At 49.6% G+C, this 12,797-nt stretch overlaps 1 protein-coding gene across 1 annotated transcript in view; it reads right to left on the reverse strand.

The window, feature by feature from the left end:
• Positions 1–882: 882 nt before the first annotated feature.
• The window catches only part of Scara5 (scavenger receptor class A member 5), a 96,455-nt gene continuing 84,540 nt past the window's right edge, over positions 883–12,797 (reverse strand). The window contains exons 8-9 of the mRNA XM_032917687.1: positions 5,852–6,046; positions 883–1,434 (exon numbers count right to left, since the gene is read on the reverse strand). Of these exons, the coding sequence (XP_032773578.1) occupies positions 1,298–1,434; positions 5,852–6,046 (332 nt within the window). The 3' untranslated portion in view covers positions 883–1,297. The remainder of the gene's footprint in view (positions 1,435–5,851; positions 6,047–12,797) is intronic.

A 12,797-nucleotide genomic window follows, 5' to 3' on the forward strand; every position in this document is an offset into this window, starting at 1 on the left:
GTTGCTGCCCTGTGTACCTCCCCCAGTTCTAGAACACATGTACAATCTAGTTCACCTCCTCCTTGGGTCAAGAACAGATGATGCTCTCTTTGTACGCAGGAGGGAAGTGTAGCTCACGGGCTTGAAGAGTCCTAAGGCCTTTCATTTCCCATGGGAAGCTTATAGAATTTCATACTTTCTATCCTTTTGGGGCTTATCAGGATTGTATTCTTTGGATCACAAGATTCTATTTAGAGAGGCCTGGAAGGTACACTGTCATCAACGACCCCAAGACACAGTCTCTAATGACTGATGGGCTCAGGTTACTGTGTCTACCTCCCATGTCACACTTCAAAACCAGCCTCCTGTGTGTACACTCAACTTAGAAGCCCATCATGTCTGATCTTACATGCGCTCGCTGGAGGATTTGGGGCATACAACCTCCTAATAACCAATGTCTATAGCCCAAGCTTGTTGCTCAGGCCTAACAGGAGCACACTAAGATTCATATGGGAACTGGTTTCAGTCTTGGTCATTCTTGGTCTTCTAACTTGGAAGCCAGGTGAGCAAGTCAGGTGAGCACTCCCAAGAGGCAGGATCCTGCCCCGAGGGACATGCCTTGTATTATTAACACAGCAATATGGATAAGTGATTCCAGCACCCAAGATATGATGTAACACACCATGATAGTTTTCCCCTTCCCTTTCCAGCTCCAGCTGGGTTCTTCAGGTGTCCGCCATTTTCTTGTGTCTCCCGTAGCTGGCTTCTCCACTGCCCCTTCCTCAAACTAACATATAGCGTGAAGAGGCAGAGTAAAGGTGGGGAAACAGAGTCATTAAGGGTTTCTACTTGCTGGGGAGGTGGATGGTGGTGGGGGAAACTGTGCGATTTGGGAGTTATCTGCAAAGTAAATGACCCATAACACCTCCCACCTCTATTGCTGCTCTTGCCTATGACATCATATCATCATCCATCCGTAACCAAGAGACCAAAGAAAATATGGATTCCCCAGGCCTTTATGAATCGTCTTCAGATAACTGAACACACTGCTGGTTCAATTGACTGGGGCTCCCCATTTAGAAACCTTGGTGGAAGAGAAAGACAGAATGTAGGTCCACGAGCACGTTGGAGCAGTTGTCTGCAAAGAGAGTGACACCAGGTCACCTTGGAACCAGAGTAGGGCCAATTGGCAGCAAGGGTAGGGTGGTGTTGGATTGGGCACAAGCCATGGCTAGGTGGCTCCAAGCAATTCCCCCTATCCCAGAGACACAGGAATGTGGCTCTGAGGCAGTGCCCTAGCCTTGGGCTGTGGCCACTTTCAGAGGGCAGTACAAGTCACTCCAGCGTCCTCAGCATGCCCACAATTTGTCACGCCCCATTTGGAGAACTGGCAGTGGAAGATGGAGCTCTCAGTTCCTTTGCAGTTCACATCATCCATCCAGATCCTCCCTGTGCCTGTGAAGAGAGGCAAACACAATGTCTTAGCAGTGACTCGGAAGCAGAAAGGAGGAGAAAATGGGTTGTGTGTGTAAATGACATGGCCATGCCCTGTCTGTCCCTACAAGTGCTCTTCACATCTGGGGGCAGCCATCTTCCCTCTCTGTTCTACCGAGAATGCATCCTTCGTTATGAGCTTAGCTTCCTGTAGGCTGAGTAATAATATCAGGAGATTGGTGCATGTCTCTTCTATGAATCAAGCTTCTTTCAGGTATGAGTGCCTATAAGTCATCACCATTATGCTTTGGGGTGGACAGTAAGAAACACATTCTGTAAATGAGAAAACATAGGCCCAGAGAGCAATTGGTACCAGATTACCAGTTTATAACTAGTAGAGACTCGTTTCAAATTCAAATCTTGCTACCTACCCACCTATCCCCAGGTTCACACTTATAATTGACTCTCCCTGCCACTGGAATACAGTATCTTGAAGCTTTTATGAATGGACATTTTGTCAAGATCTAATAAGAACGGTAATGCCCGACAGGTCTTGGATTATCCTGTGACCCAGAACTGGGTTTGTTAGTAGCAAATTCTGTGAGCCCAAGACCATAGTACTGGAAAGATAAGGATTCCCAAGTTTGACATTATAGTCAGACATCCTCCAACCTTAGGTTAGCCCCTCAAACACTAAGTCCCTAAGACTTGCAGCCAGGCTTGATCACTGAGCTGTAATGGGTCAACCTGCTGGTCTGAAGGTAGCCACACGTGGAGATCCTGGTGCTTTGTTTGGACTGTGGAACCTTTAAGAGGTGGGGCCTATTTAGCAAAAGGAAGAAAGTCAGTAAAGGGCAGATTTTGAAAGTTACATCCACTCCAGCCTGATTCGTCTGCTTCCTAGTTCACTAGAAAGGAAGAGGCCACCTCCCACCAGTAGCACCTATCACCATGCCTTCCTATTAGGATGGGTCACAACTCTCTGAAACCATGTGCTAAAACAATCTTTCTTCCCTTGAGCTGTTTATGTATGATATTTTTGCCACAGTAATAGGAAAAATCATGAATACCACAAAGAAGCATAAAGTCAAAGGTCAAGGGTCTTAACCCAGGTTCCAGGTACTGGTATTTCACACCACATTAGTCGACTGGATGTTTCTATATTGGGAAGGCTATGGTATCCATGAAAGCCTACAAGAGAGGTAGCTCAAGGATTAGACCCATAACTGACCATCCTGTATCCTCCCTCACAGTCAGATGACCCCCTCTCTCTTTTTTTTAGTGGAATCACCGAGACTTTGAAAATTTTGCTCTGTTACTCATTCTAGATCTGCCCTTTACAAAGAAGCTTGTGGGGCCATTTGAGCCACTATACTATTGACTAAACCAACTACATGAATTAAGCCACTTAAATCTGTTCCCTGGAGATTCTCATGTCCTCTATCTCAGGTTTGCCATGCAGTGAGGCAAGGACAGACCGAGGAGAGCCTCCTTCTGCTGTCTGCCTGGACCCTGTCTTCACTACAGCCCCTCCCTGGCTCTTACACAATAAGCCCTTTGAGAGACAGCAATAACTTGCAGATTAAACATCTCCTGGAAAACACATCACTTCACAAATTACCCAGGAGAAAGCAGCAGGCCCAAGAACTCCATTGGATTAGTCACACCCAAAGCAAATAAAGGGAACTAACAAATAAAGAACAGGCCTCAGGCTGCCCACCCCAAATGCGTTTGCAGGATGTGGACACTGTAAGAACAGCCTGGGGCTCTACCAGAATGGGCTTCTGTCCAGCTTCTGGAAGGACAATACACTTGGAGCAGGGTCATTAGACCTACATACATCCCTGGATCACCCGGGACAAAATAATGTCCTAACAAGTTCCCAGGCTGGTCCTGGGACCTCTCCTTGTGCAGGCAGAGGACTGTTCTAATCCAGGGGCCGATGAACGCAGCCCAGAAGGCTGCTCAGTTGGGTCCGGAGCAGCCAAGATGGACCATAGAAGTTAGTGAGTAGTATTCGGCATTATCAGTGGGAGGTGGATTCTAACAGCACGGAGGGTAGGCAGCCACCCAGCTGTGTGCTGCTTAAGGCATATTAAAACACACAGGCTGTGTGTATGTGTGCCTTTCATACAGGGACATAAACCACTGAGATGGAAAGCAACTGTATGCCCAGGCATTTATTAAAATATGAATACTACAAAGTCCCCTAGGGTAAAAAAGATCAGAACAGCACCTCCTGGTGAACAGAGGAGAACCTGGCACCAGAGGTGTTCTTCATGGGGTAAGATCGAGACTATGGAGCATGTTGTAGTAGTACAACACTAAGTTGGAGGTGACCATTCATTTATTTATTCAATAAATAATCCTGAGGGCTTGCTCAACACTCTGCACTCTTCTGCATATTTAGACCCTCCCCCCAGTGAACAACACGGATGATGACACATGCATGGTACACCACAGGAGCTAGCATAGAAGTACGTTCGTTGTGAGCTGAGGTATTGGAGGGCCTGGAAACCTCCTCCCAGGAGACAAAACAGAGCTGCCTTTTAGAGCTGATGGGGTAGCATGCAGGGTGACAGGAAACACCATGAGGTGGCCTCAGAAGCACAGTAGACACCTGTGATAGAAGCACCCTGGGACAAGTGAGGAGTGATAGGAAGTCTTTTTTTTTTTCCTTTTCTTTTTTTTTCGGAGCTGGGGACCGAACCCAGGGCCTTGCGCTTGCTAGGCAAGTGCTCTACCACTGAGCTAAATCCCCAACCCCATGATAGGAAGTCTTAAGGGCTTTAGTCAGGGCTTTGTAGTAGGGGTGTGCATTTAAAATCCCTTCACTTGAGTGAGCTGAAGCAGGAGGATTGCAAGTTAGAGAGTAGCCTGATAGACAGTGAGCCCAAGGCCAACCTGAGCTATACAGTGAGACTCTGTCTCAAAGAACAATTTCTGGGGGGAATTAAAAAGAAGGGCTAGTTTGATGACAAGAGCAATAAAGGCCCACTGAGGTTTCGGGAAGGGGTTAACACAAGCAATTGCTCACTGAAGACAGATGGCTGGCAGCTATAGAAGGCAGGCCCAGGAACCAACCTGCAGGTTGTAGTGAGACAACCCGAATGGCAGCAGTCCATAAAAGCTCAGGGATACACTCAGGCCTCTTGGACTGGCAGCCATCTTCACTCAATAGGTAGTGGACAGAGATGAGCAATGGTGCCTGAACCATGCTAACTGCTGGGCACACGCAACCTCATGTAATATCGACAGTTCGTCTTTAAAGAGAAAGACTTGAAGCTCGGCTTCGAGGTTAAGGAATCTGCTCAAGGATGTCAGTGGACTCAAACACAGGAACCTGACTCCAGGGTTTCCATCCCAGGCACTGCTCCAATGAATACCATCTAAGGTGGGTCGGTGAGGAAGAAGGGGGAGGAGACAAGAGTCAAAAGTCTCTGGACGGGCGGACATTGATAGAATCTATAAGACTTGGGGATGGGACAGATAAGGAGTTGGTGATAGAGTGGAAATGCCCAGAGTCTGGTTTAGATGGAATCTAACACAAAATGGTGCTGTAGGCTTGATAGAGATAAAGGATTTCATAGGAAGAGAATGTGGCCCATTTGAGAGGTGCACGCCGTGTCTGTGTGGTGCTGTCTGGGAAGTAACTGGTTTCTGAGGGATCTGAGGTGTAGGGAATATTTCAAGGTAGAGAAGACGATCTGGGTCATGATTGAAGCCCCAGATGTAGAGATGGACTCTAGGGACAGCCTCCAGAGTGTGAGGAGGAAGGGGAAAGGGGAGGAGGAGCCACCCACCCTCTTTCCTCATGCCGCCCCAGCAGCCCCTGTACCTATTTTAGCTCAGAGGAGTAGAAAGATTAATCTTTGGGCTTGTCTGGCACCACTTCATACCCCCCAAGTCCCTATGGTGGCTGCCACTCACGGGTCAGCAGACTACTGACAGCTGAGGGTGATGTGATCAGCTCAAAGCCTAGGCTTCCCCACACCAGAACACAGATGTTCACAACCACTGCTTGTCAGCAGGCTGGGTCCCAGGGCTCTAGGCTGGGTAGCATCCTAGAGTCTGTAAGCCCAGGTTCCAGACGGGCACACCAAGACAGAGTGGAGAGGAGCCAGGCGCAAGTGCACACAGCTGAGGAACAGGGTACATCGAGTAGACGGGGGAGAGGTTCTCCAATCCATGGGAACTGTTGTTTTGGGTTCAACTCCACCCACGTTTCTTCCTGTTCAAGTTCTATAGAGAGGGAGTGTTTATAAATATGAGGTGTGTACTGAGAACAGGAGTGAGGGATAGGTATCCCCAGAGCACAGTTGGCCTGTGTGGACTATGTCACACGAAGGTTACACAGGTTTTGGGGAAGGAGGCCAGGCCTAGAATCTGTGGCTCTCTTCCATGTTGTCCAATCTGTACCTTACCTCACCATCCTTACCTTGCCCAAAACGAGCTGTCCGGTGCACCTCCTCCACACCGTGGAAGCCCAGCATGCGGCACACCACGTCCCCATCCTTCTTGTCCCAGCCGTCATCACACACTGTGCCCCAGCGACGATCGTGGAATACCTCCACCCGGCCCTGGTGTGGGCCAGAGCCATTCACCAGGCGAATCATTGTGAAATCCATATCACCTGCTGAGAGAACCATTATTACTACCCGTCCCTGGACACCCATCCCTGGACACCCGACCCTGGACACTGTCCCTGGACACCCAGGACCTGACCCAGTCTCCCGAATGAGCACCCTTCTTCACAGGGAAGAGAGAACTAGGGCTGAAATCATGAGGCTACCTTGTGTCCTGCTAGCTATTTTGTTTGTTTTGCTTTGTTCTGAGGTAGGGTCTCACACAGACCAGATACTCCCATCTCTGCACGCCCTAACGTTTGGATTACGGCTATACCGCCATGGTAGCTTTCTTCTTGCCAACTGATTTCTAAAATGAATTTTAAGTTCACAGAAAAACTGACTAGAACATCTCTTCTCAGTATTCAGGGAGTTTCCTCTTTGACCAGCCGACCAGCCATGCTTGACAGTTACTAAAAGCCTAGTCTCTCTGGCACTTAGGGGAGACCGAGGGGCAGGGGGAGAACATGGGAGCCCTGAAGAGGAAACTGTGGTGGGAAAGGTAGAACCCAAAAGCTAAGCGTGACCAGGGTAAAGAGGAAACGGTGACACCGAAATAGATCAGAGGCTTAACCTCTGATTGGCTATAGGTCCTTGCCTCTGGTCAACACCAGGTCACTTGAGAGTATGTGTGTGGTACCACGGTGCTGTGCCATGAGGTTGAGAACAGAAGCCTCTGTGTGAGGTCAGAAGAGGCAGGAAGAAGCTATGGGTTCCAGAGCAGGATCGGCAGCATTGAGGGTCAGGTCAGAGCAAGAGAAAGAGCTGGAATGTAATGAGAATAGTGAGGTTGATGTTCAGAGACTCCCTGACTTATTCTGTTCTCTTACAAATGAATAAGCATCAGTTAGAGTACAGTGGACACACTCATGCGTTAGGGATGAGCCTTTAGGAAGCTGACACTAGGAGTGTGTGTGGGTGGGTGACAAAGCCTGGGAAACAATTAGAGCCAGGTGTCAAGTCACGCATCTTTAGTCCCAGCGCCTGGCAGGCTGACATAGGAGTATCATTAGTTCATAGGCCAGCCTGGGCCATACTGTAAGACCCTGTCTCGATACATGGATTCTCAAGTAATGTTACACGTGTAGATAGGGACAGAAGATTAGAGTAGGTGGTGAGGACGGCATCAGTTAGAAATGTAGACAAGGGAGTGGGTGGAGTGGGGTGAGATGCCACCTTGAAGGGTGAGCGAGAGAGAGCAAAGGGAGGGGCCATCTTGGAAGATAGGCAAGGAAGGGAGTGACAAGTGAAGGAAGGCACCATCTTGGAAACTAGACAAAGAAGGGAGTTGAAAGTGGGAAGAGGCACCATCCCAGAGATGTGGCCCAGGAAGGGAATGAGTGGTGGGCTAGGAGGCGAGAAGAAGGATGTGGAAATGGGAAATCTTGCTTGCATATATGCTGCCCTAAGCTTCTCTAGGCCTCACATACAGGTGCCTCCTTCTCTCAGACACCTAGTCCCACATCCGGCTTTGCTCCAGACATATTTATTCCTTCATAATATAATTGCCTTACTTTCTCAAGTATCCTGTTTTATAGTGTTAGGGACACCGAGGTATCCGTTGTGTTTAAAATGAAAATGTCCAGAAATGGCTAACTCCCCTGATAATGTACAACTCAGTCCAGGTGAGGGAGCTGAGTAGAGAGTCCGCCATCAGTGAATCTCAAAGCACCCATTCCCATTCTACATTACTGCTCCACAGTTACCCAATGGCTTTCCACAAGGCTGTTCTAGGTTCTGGACTCAAAACCCAGATTGCAGTACAAGTACACTCTCTTCTCGGGAAAACAGAGATGTGGCCTGTCTTGGATTTTGCTGGATGCTAAGAACATTTGGAAAATGTCATTTAGATGGTGACGGGTTGAAATTCTCAGCAGGTCTCAGTGTATATGGAAGTAATAAGCATATTTGGATACAGAGCAATTTTATAACCTTGGAGACATGGTCACCAAAATGATAGGATCTGTAACATCACCTTCATGATGTCACCCATGGCCTACACACTACACAGAGTCATGGGTCCCTAGTAGGATATTCCTCCCAGCTAGCACCACACTGGAGCTGAAAAGAGACTTAGTACCTTTGGAGATTGTAAACTGGAGAGCACCTAGGCAGCCCTGGAAATGTCACCCGTACCAGACCCGAGTCATTCTTTGTCACTTGTCCCCTCAGGGAAGGCTACGAACCTGCCCACTGTGTGCCCCCAAAGGGTCACAGTGAGTCTGAAAGCTATTCTCTCCAATGGGACTCATCTGCACAGTTGGTCCTTCTCATTCTTACCGTGTCTCAAAGAAGATGGCTGCAAGCTGTGTTTCTTCACATGCCCTTTTCCTACTGACAAATCTCAATTCTGTTTTTAATCTTCTTGCAGAATGTACACTGAGATTTTCCTGGTTAAGGTACTGACTGCCCCGATTCAGGGACCTCAGTTGAAGGGGCAGGTCCCTGAGCTGTCCCTGTCCTCCTTGGGCCTGCACAGGAACACGGAGCTGCAGGGCAGACAGCGCCTTTACCAGGCCTCAGGGTGTGGCTACTCCCACCCACACATTTGGGGAGTAAGCACTCCTTCCCCTGAGACTCTGTCTCTAGCCCAGCCAGGGAGAGCATCATGTCTTTCTTATAAGTTTGGGTTTTCTGTAGATAGAAGGTTTTCAACTGGGCTTCTTCCCAGCAGTTTCTGCCCCAAGGTAGAGTTTTCCTACTAAAAAATCACCTATCATCCAGATATTTAATATGTCAGCCCCAACTTAACCGGACCCAGTGCTGAGAGGCAGCCTCAGCTAGTGTTGTGGTTTGAACACAAACCGTAGGCTCCTGTGTTAGAACACTGGGTCCCAAGCTGGTGGTACTCTTGGAAAGTATTGAACCCTTAGGAGGTGGAGCCTCTGGAGGAAGTGGGAAGTGAGTCTGGCCCAATGCCTCGTTTGCGCTCTGCTTCCTGATTACAGAGAAGTGTGGCCTCTTCTGCCATCACGAGTTCCCTACCATGCCATGCCTGCCATGCCTTTCCATGGCTGGAAAACTCCAGTTTTCCCTCACCTGAATCCTAGAGGATAAGGGATAGTTATCCCAACTTGACAGTTTGTCCATAACCTGTAGCCCTCAGCTCTTGGGCAAACCTTCCCACCTACAGCCTTCACCCTCCCAAACTAAGCTGAGATACCAAGATGTCCACAGGGCTGGGCCTCAGTTCTGTTCCCTTCTGCTCTGGGGTTGGGGATGGTGGACCCCCACAACACCTGATGATTTTCCTTTTTACTGAGAAGCCTGCAGTCATCCCAGGGTTTAGTCCAGAAGCATCACTGCTTGGAAGAAACCCATACAGTAGTCAGGACAGGGCAGTGGCCTTTGGCAGCCATGTGGCTTCCCAGCTCTTGCGGTTCAAAGGGCTCATTGGTTCACCTACAAGTTCCTGGGATGTCAGGCAGGGGTTCTGATCTCTGCTTATGGCTTCCTATCTTGCTACTCCAGCTCCTAGAAACTGCCTCCTATTCCCTGGCATGATGAACTGCCTTTGCTCATTACCCAGGCTGCTTCTGGTCCTCACCCACACTCCTAGAGACAGCCTTAGGGTTCCCAGACCCAAACCTGCCTCTCCAGTGAAGAGGGAAAGGGAGACCCTTGGGGTCAGACTGTGGAGAAACAAATGCGTCTGGACTGTGGGAAGTGTAGGGCATTCCCTGGGCTATGGCTGGCAGCAGTTTGCTGCAGCTTCGCTGTGGGCTTCAGGCGTCCCATCACATAGTGCACGGAGCTATTTTAGTCAATGGTGACACACTCGTTGGGCTTTTCTAATCATCACAAGTGACAGAAAAAGCATGGAATTTGTCAGCTGGCCAAGACTTTGAGATGACATAAAGTCTTCATGTGACAGGAGGGCCCAGAGGCCTATAGAGGTGATGTGACTTATCCAAGTCATCCTCTGAGTAGGAGAGCCGAGGTCTGCACTGGGTACTTCATCTTCTGGGCTGGTTCCATCAATCTGCCTCACAACCGTGATGGAGGGGAAGCCCAGAAAAGTCACTTTGTCCTGTGCTCGCTAGTGATTCCTAGAAACGCATCAGCTTCCCCTGAGTCTCATAGGTGAAGCATGATGTCTGCAACACCCCAGCAGGGCACAGATGTTCTGATGACATCGGAAGTGAATGCGCTGCTCTGCTGGGCTGTGGAAAGGTGAGCTCAGCAGCGGAGGAACGAACGCCTGGTGAGTCTGTCCACCGCCTGTGCATCACCTATTTACGTCTCGTTAATATTCTATACGCATTTCTATTTCCAGCTGCTCACTTAGTTCTCCATCTAGATTCACCTCTGGAACTCCCAACCACATCCCACCATTGGAATGGATGCCAAGGGAGAGTGGGACCAGAAACATTGTCTTTCACCTTGAGTCCTAGGGTGCCAGCAGTGGGACTACCCAAGTCCCATGCAGAGGTAAGGAAACTGGGACTGGGGAAGCTATTGCTCCGTGGAAGGCCCTCCCTTTCACAGAGCAGTGTTTCTTTTTCACTCCCAGAACTGGGTCATGCTACCCAGGGATGCTGGTGGACGGTTAACTCTGGAGCCTGGAGTCGGCACTCCACAGACTAGAGGGCCCTCGCCTGAGATTACTCTAGGAAGCTCCCAACCTCAGGCAACATGTGCCTGCCCCATTTCCCTTGGAATGACACAGTCCTGGATGCTCAGCATTGATTCAGGTTAGCGTTGAGAACTAAACACAGGCTTGATGGATAGAACTGCATGGATGGATGGGTGCACGTCTTCATGAGCAAGCATAACCAGAATGCTCCTGTCCCACCCTCATACCCATCAGGGCCTGACAGGATACATAAGGGGCACATAATCCCATCTTTTCTTTTTTGGACACAGTGTTGTGGAGCAACCCTAGGTCATGCCCTGCTAAACGCAGCATCTGTGGGTCTGAGGCAGCATTCCCTGGCAGTGCGGGAACGAGCTGGATGGGCAGGGCCCACCAAGGCGTGCAGGGAGTGTTCCTTAGAGTCTGATACACAAGACCAACTACCTCTCAGGGGATCAGTGGCAAAAGGTGGCTCCATGGCCAAACCCAAGCCAGGCCCCTTTGAACCCTCCCCTTAAATGGAACTTCACCTTAGCCTAAAGGGACTTTGAGGAGACACAGATATCATTTCCAACAACTCAATGCCAATGCCCCAGATTCACTATAAGCCTGCTTAAAGGAGCTGTCAGAGTCAACAGTAAGTTCCTGGAACAGCCTTGAGGTCTCCCACGTGAGCACTGATAGCTAGACCTCTGTCCCCAGCATCTCTTAAACAACAGCAGCTCACCAAGCCTATATGGTGAGCTTCCTTCTTTTTGTAACTTTACTTTCCAGCCCCACCAAGCCCTTCTTGGCCCCTCTTCATGTCACTTCTGTTCAAACTGAGATAGAGTACGCTTCGTGCAGAATTCCTTTCCCTGTGGCAGTAGCTACTGCTGTTTGAATCTGTTCAGCACCCTGTCACCAGTGCCAATTTGATTTTGTCAATTAATGTGGTAAGGCTGCGACATTTGATAAATCAATCAAGGAGTGTAATGTGTCCACAGCCAGTGGCACTTCCGTGTACGCGGGAAAGGCCCAGGAGGTCTGTCTGTACCACTGTAGTAAAAATTACAGAATCCCTCAGAATCTCTCAAGAATATGAGCTGGGAAGGTGGGGGGAGGGGGAGTGCAGACAGCAGCAAAAATGGTCGAGAATCAGGAATTGGAGTGACTAGGCCATGTCTGAGATGCGATGCTAGACAAGCTGACCCCTTGCTTACGGCCGTGTGCCCAGAGCAGCTTTGGGTTCCTATAACCCCTTCATTCTAGGCTGTGCAAAGCTTGCCAATATTTTGGGCCTTTTCCCCAGTGACTCAGATGACTCCCAGAAACATCTGAGGAGAATGGAACATGGGCGGGGTGTGTGTGTGTGTGTGTGTGTGTGTGTGTGTGTGTGTGTGTGTGTGTGTCACACCCATCTAATGATAACCTGCCTCTGAGGGCCCCATTGTGAGTAGAGGTTTGCATAAAGTCAGACAGGTTTCCTCCTGTGGTCCTGGGGAGTAGAAATGGGTGCCTCTGCTCTCAGGGGCTAGGTTGAAGTGTTGGTGCCACCAGCCCCTGCCATCTCTGGAAACATAGGTAGGATGGCAGCAGAGAGAGAGCAACCGTGTCAAAGACTTAGAACATCCAACACCTGGAATTCCAGCAGACCAACCAGCACACGAGCTATCTGCATCTCCATGCCCCCTGAGGACTGCTTGCACAGCAGGGGGCCTAGCAGAGATGGCATGATCTGCATAGGAGCAGCAGCTGCTCCTGCACTTGCATGGGCCCCTCCTCTTGTCCCCTACTCTCCCCAGTTTCTGGCTCCTCTGCATGCTAGGGCAGGGATTTTGGGGGTCAGAGATGCCGAAGTCTGGCTCCTGCTGTCAGCAACTCTGCATAGTACAGTAAACCGGAGGTGATTTGCTAAGCCAGGCACTTCTGGAATGGTACGGGAATTCTATGCCATGGCCCAGGCCGCTCTTGGGCACCTAACACAGCCCTTATAAATCTAATGTGTGGGGATTCTTCTCTCAAAGCAAATGTTGCTTCACTCTCACTATCCTATAAACACTCAGGTAGAGGAAGCAGGAACCTGGGGAAAGAGTCTGGATCTGTCTTGTGAGTCCCTAAGCACAAGGTGGAAAGTGGCCTTGCCTTAGGCTTCTCTCCACCCCTACTCCACACTCAGACCTCTGATCTTTCCACGAGCCTGA

The sequence above is a fragment of the Rattus rattus genome, chromosome 12 (genome assembly GCF_011064425.1).
Source record: "Rattus rattus isolate New Zealand chromosome 12, Rrattus_CSIRO_v1, whole genome shotgun sequence".
In the NCBI taxonomy this organism is placed as follows: Eukaryota; Metazoa; Chordata; class Mammalia; order Rodentia; family Muridae; genus Rattus; species Rattus rattus.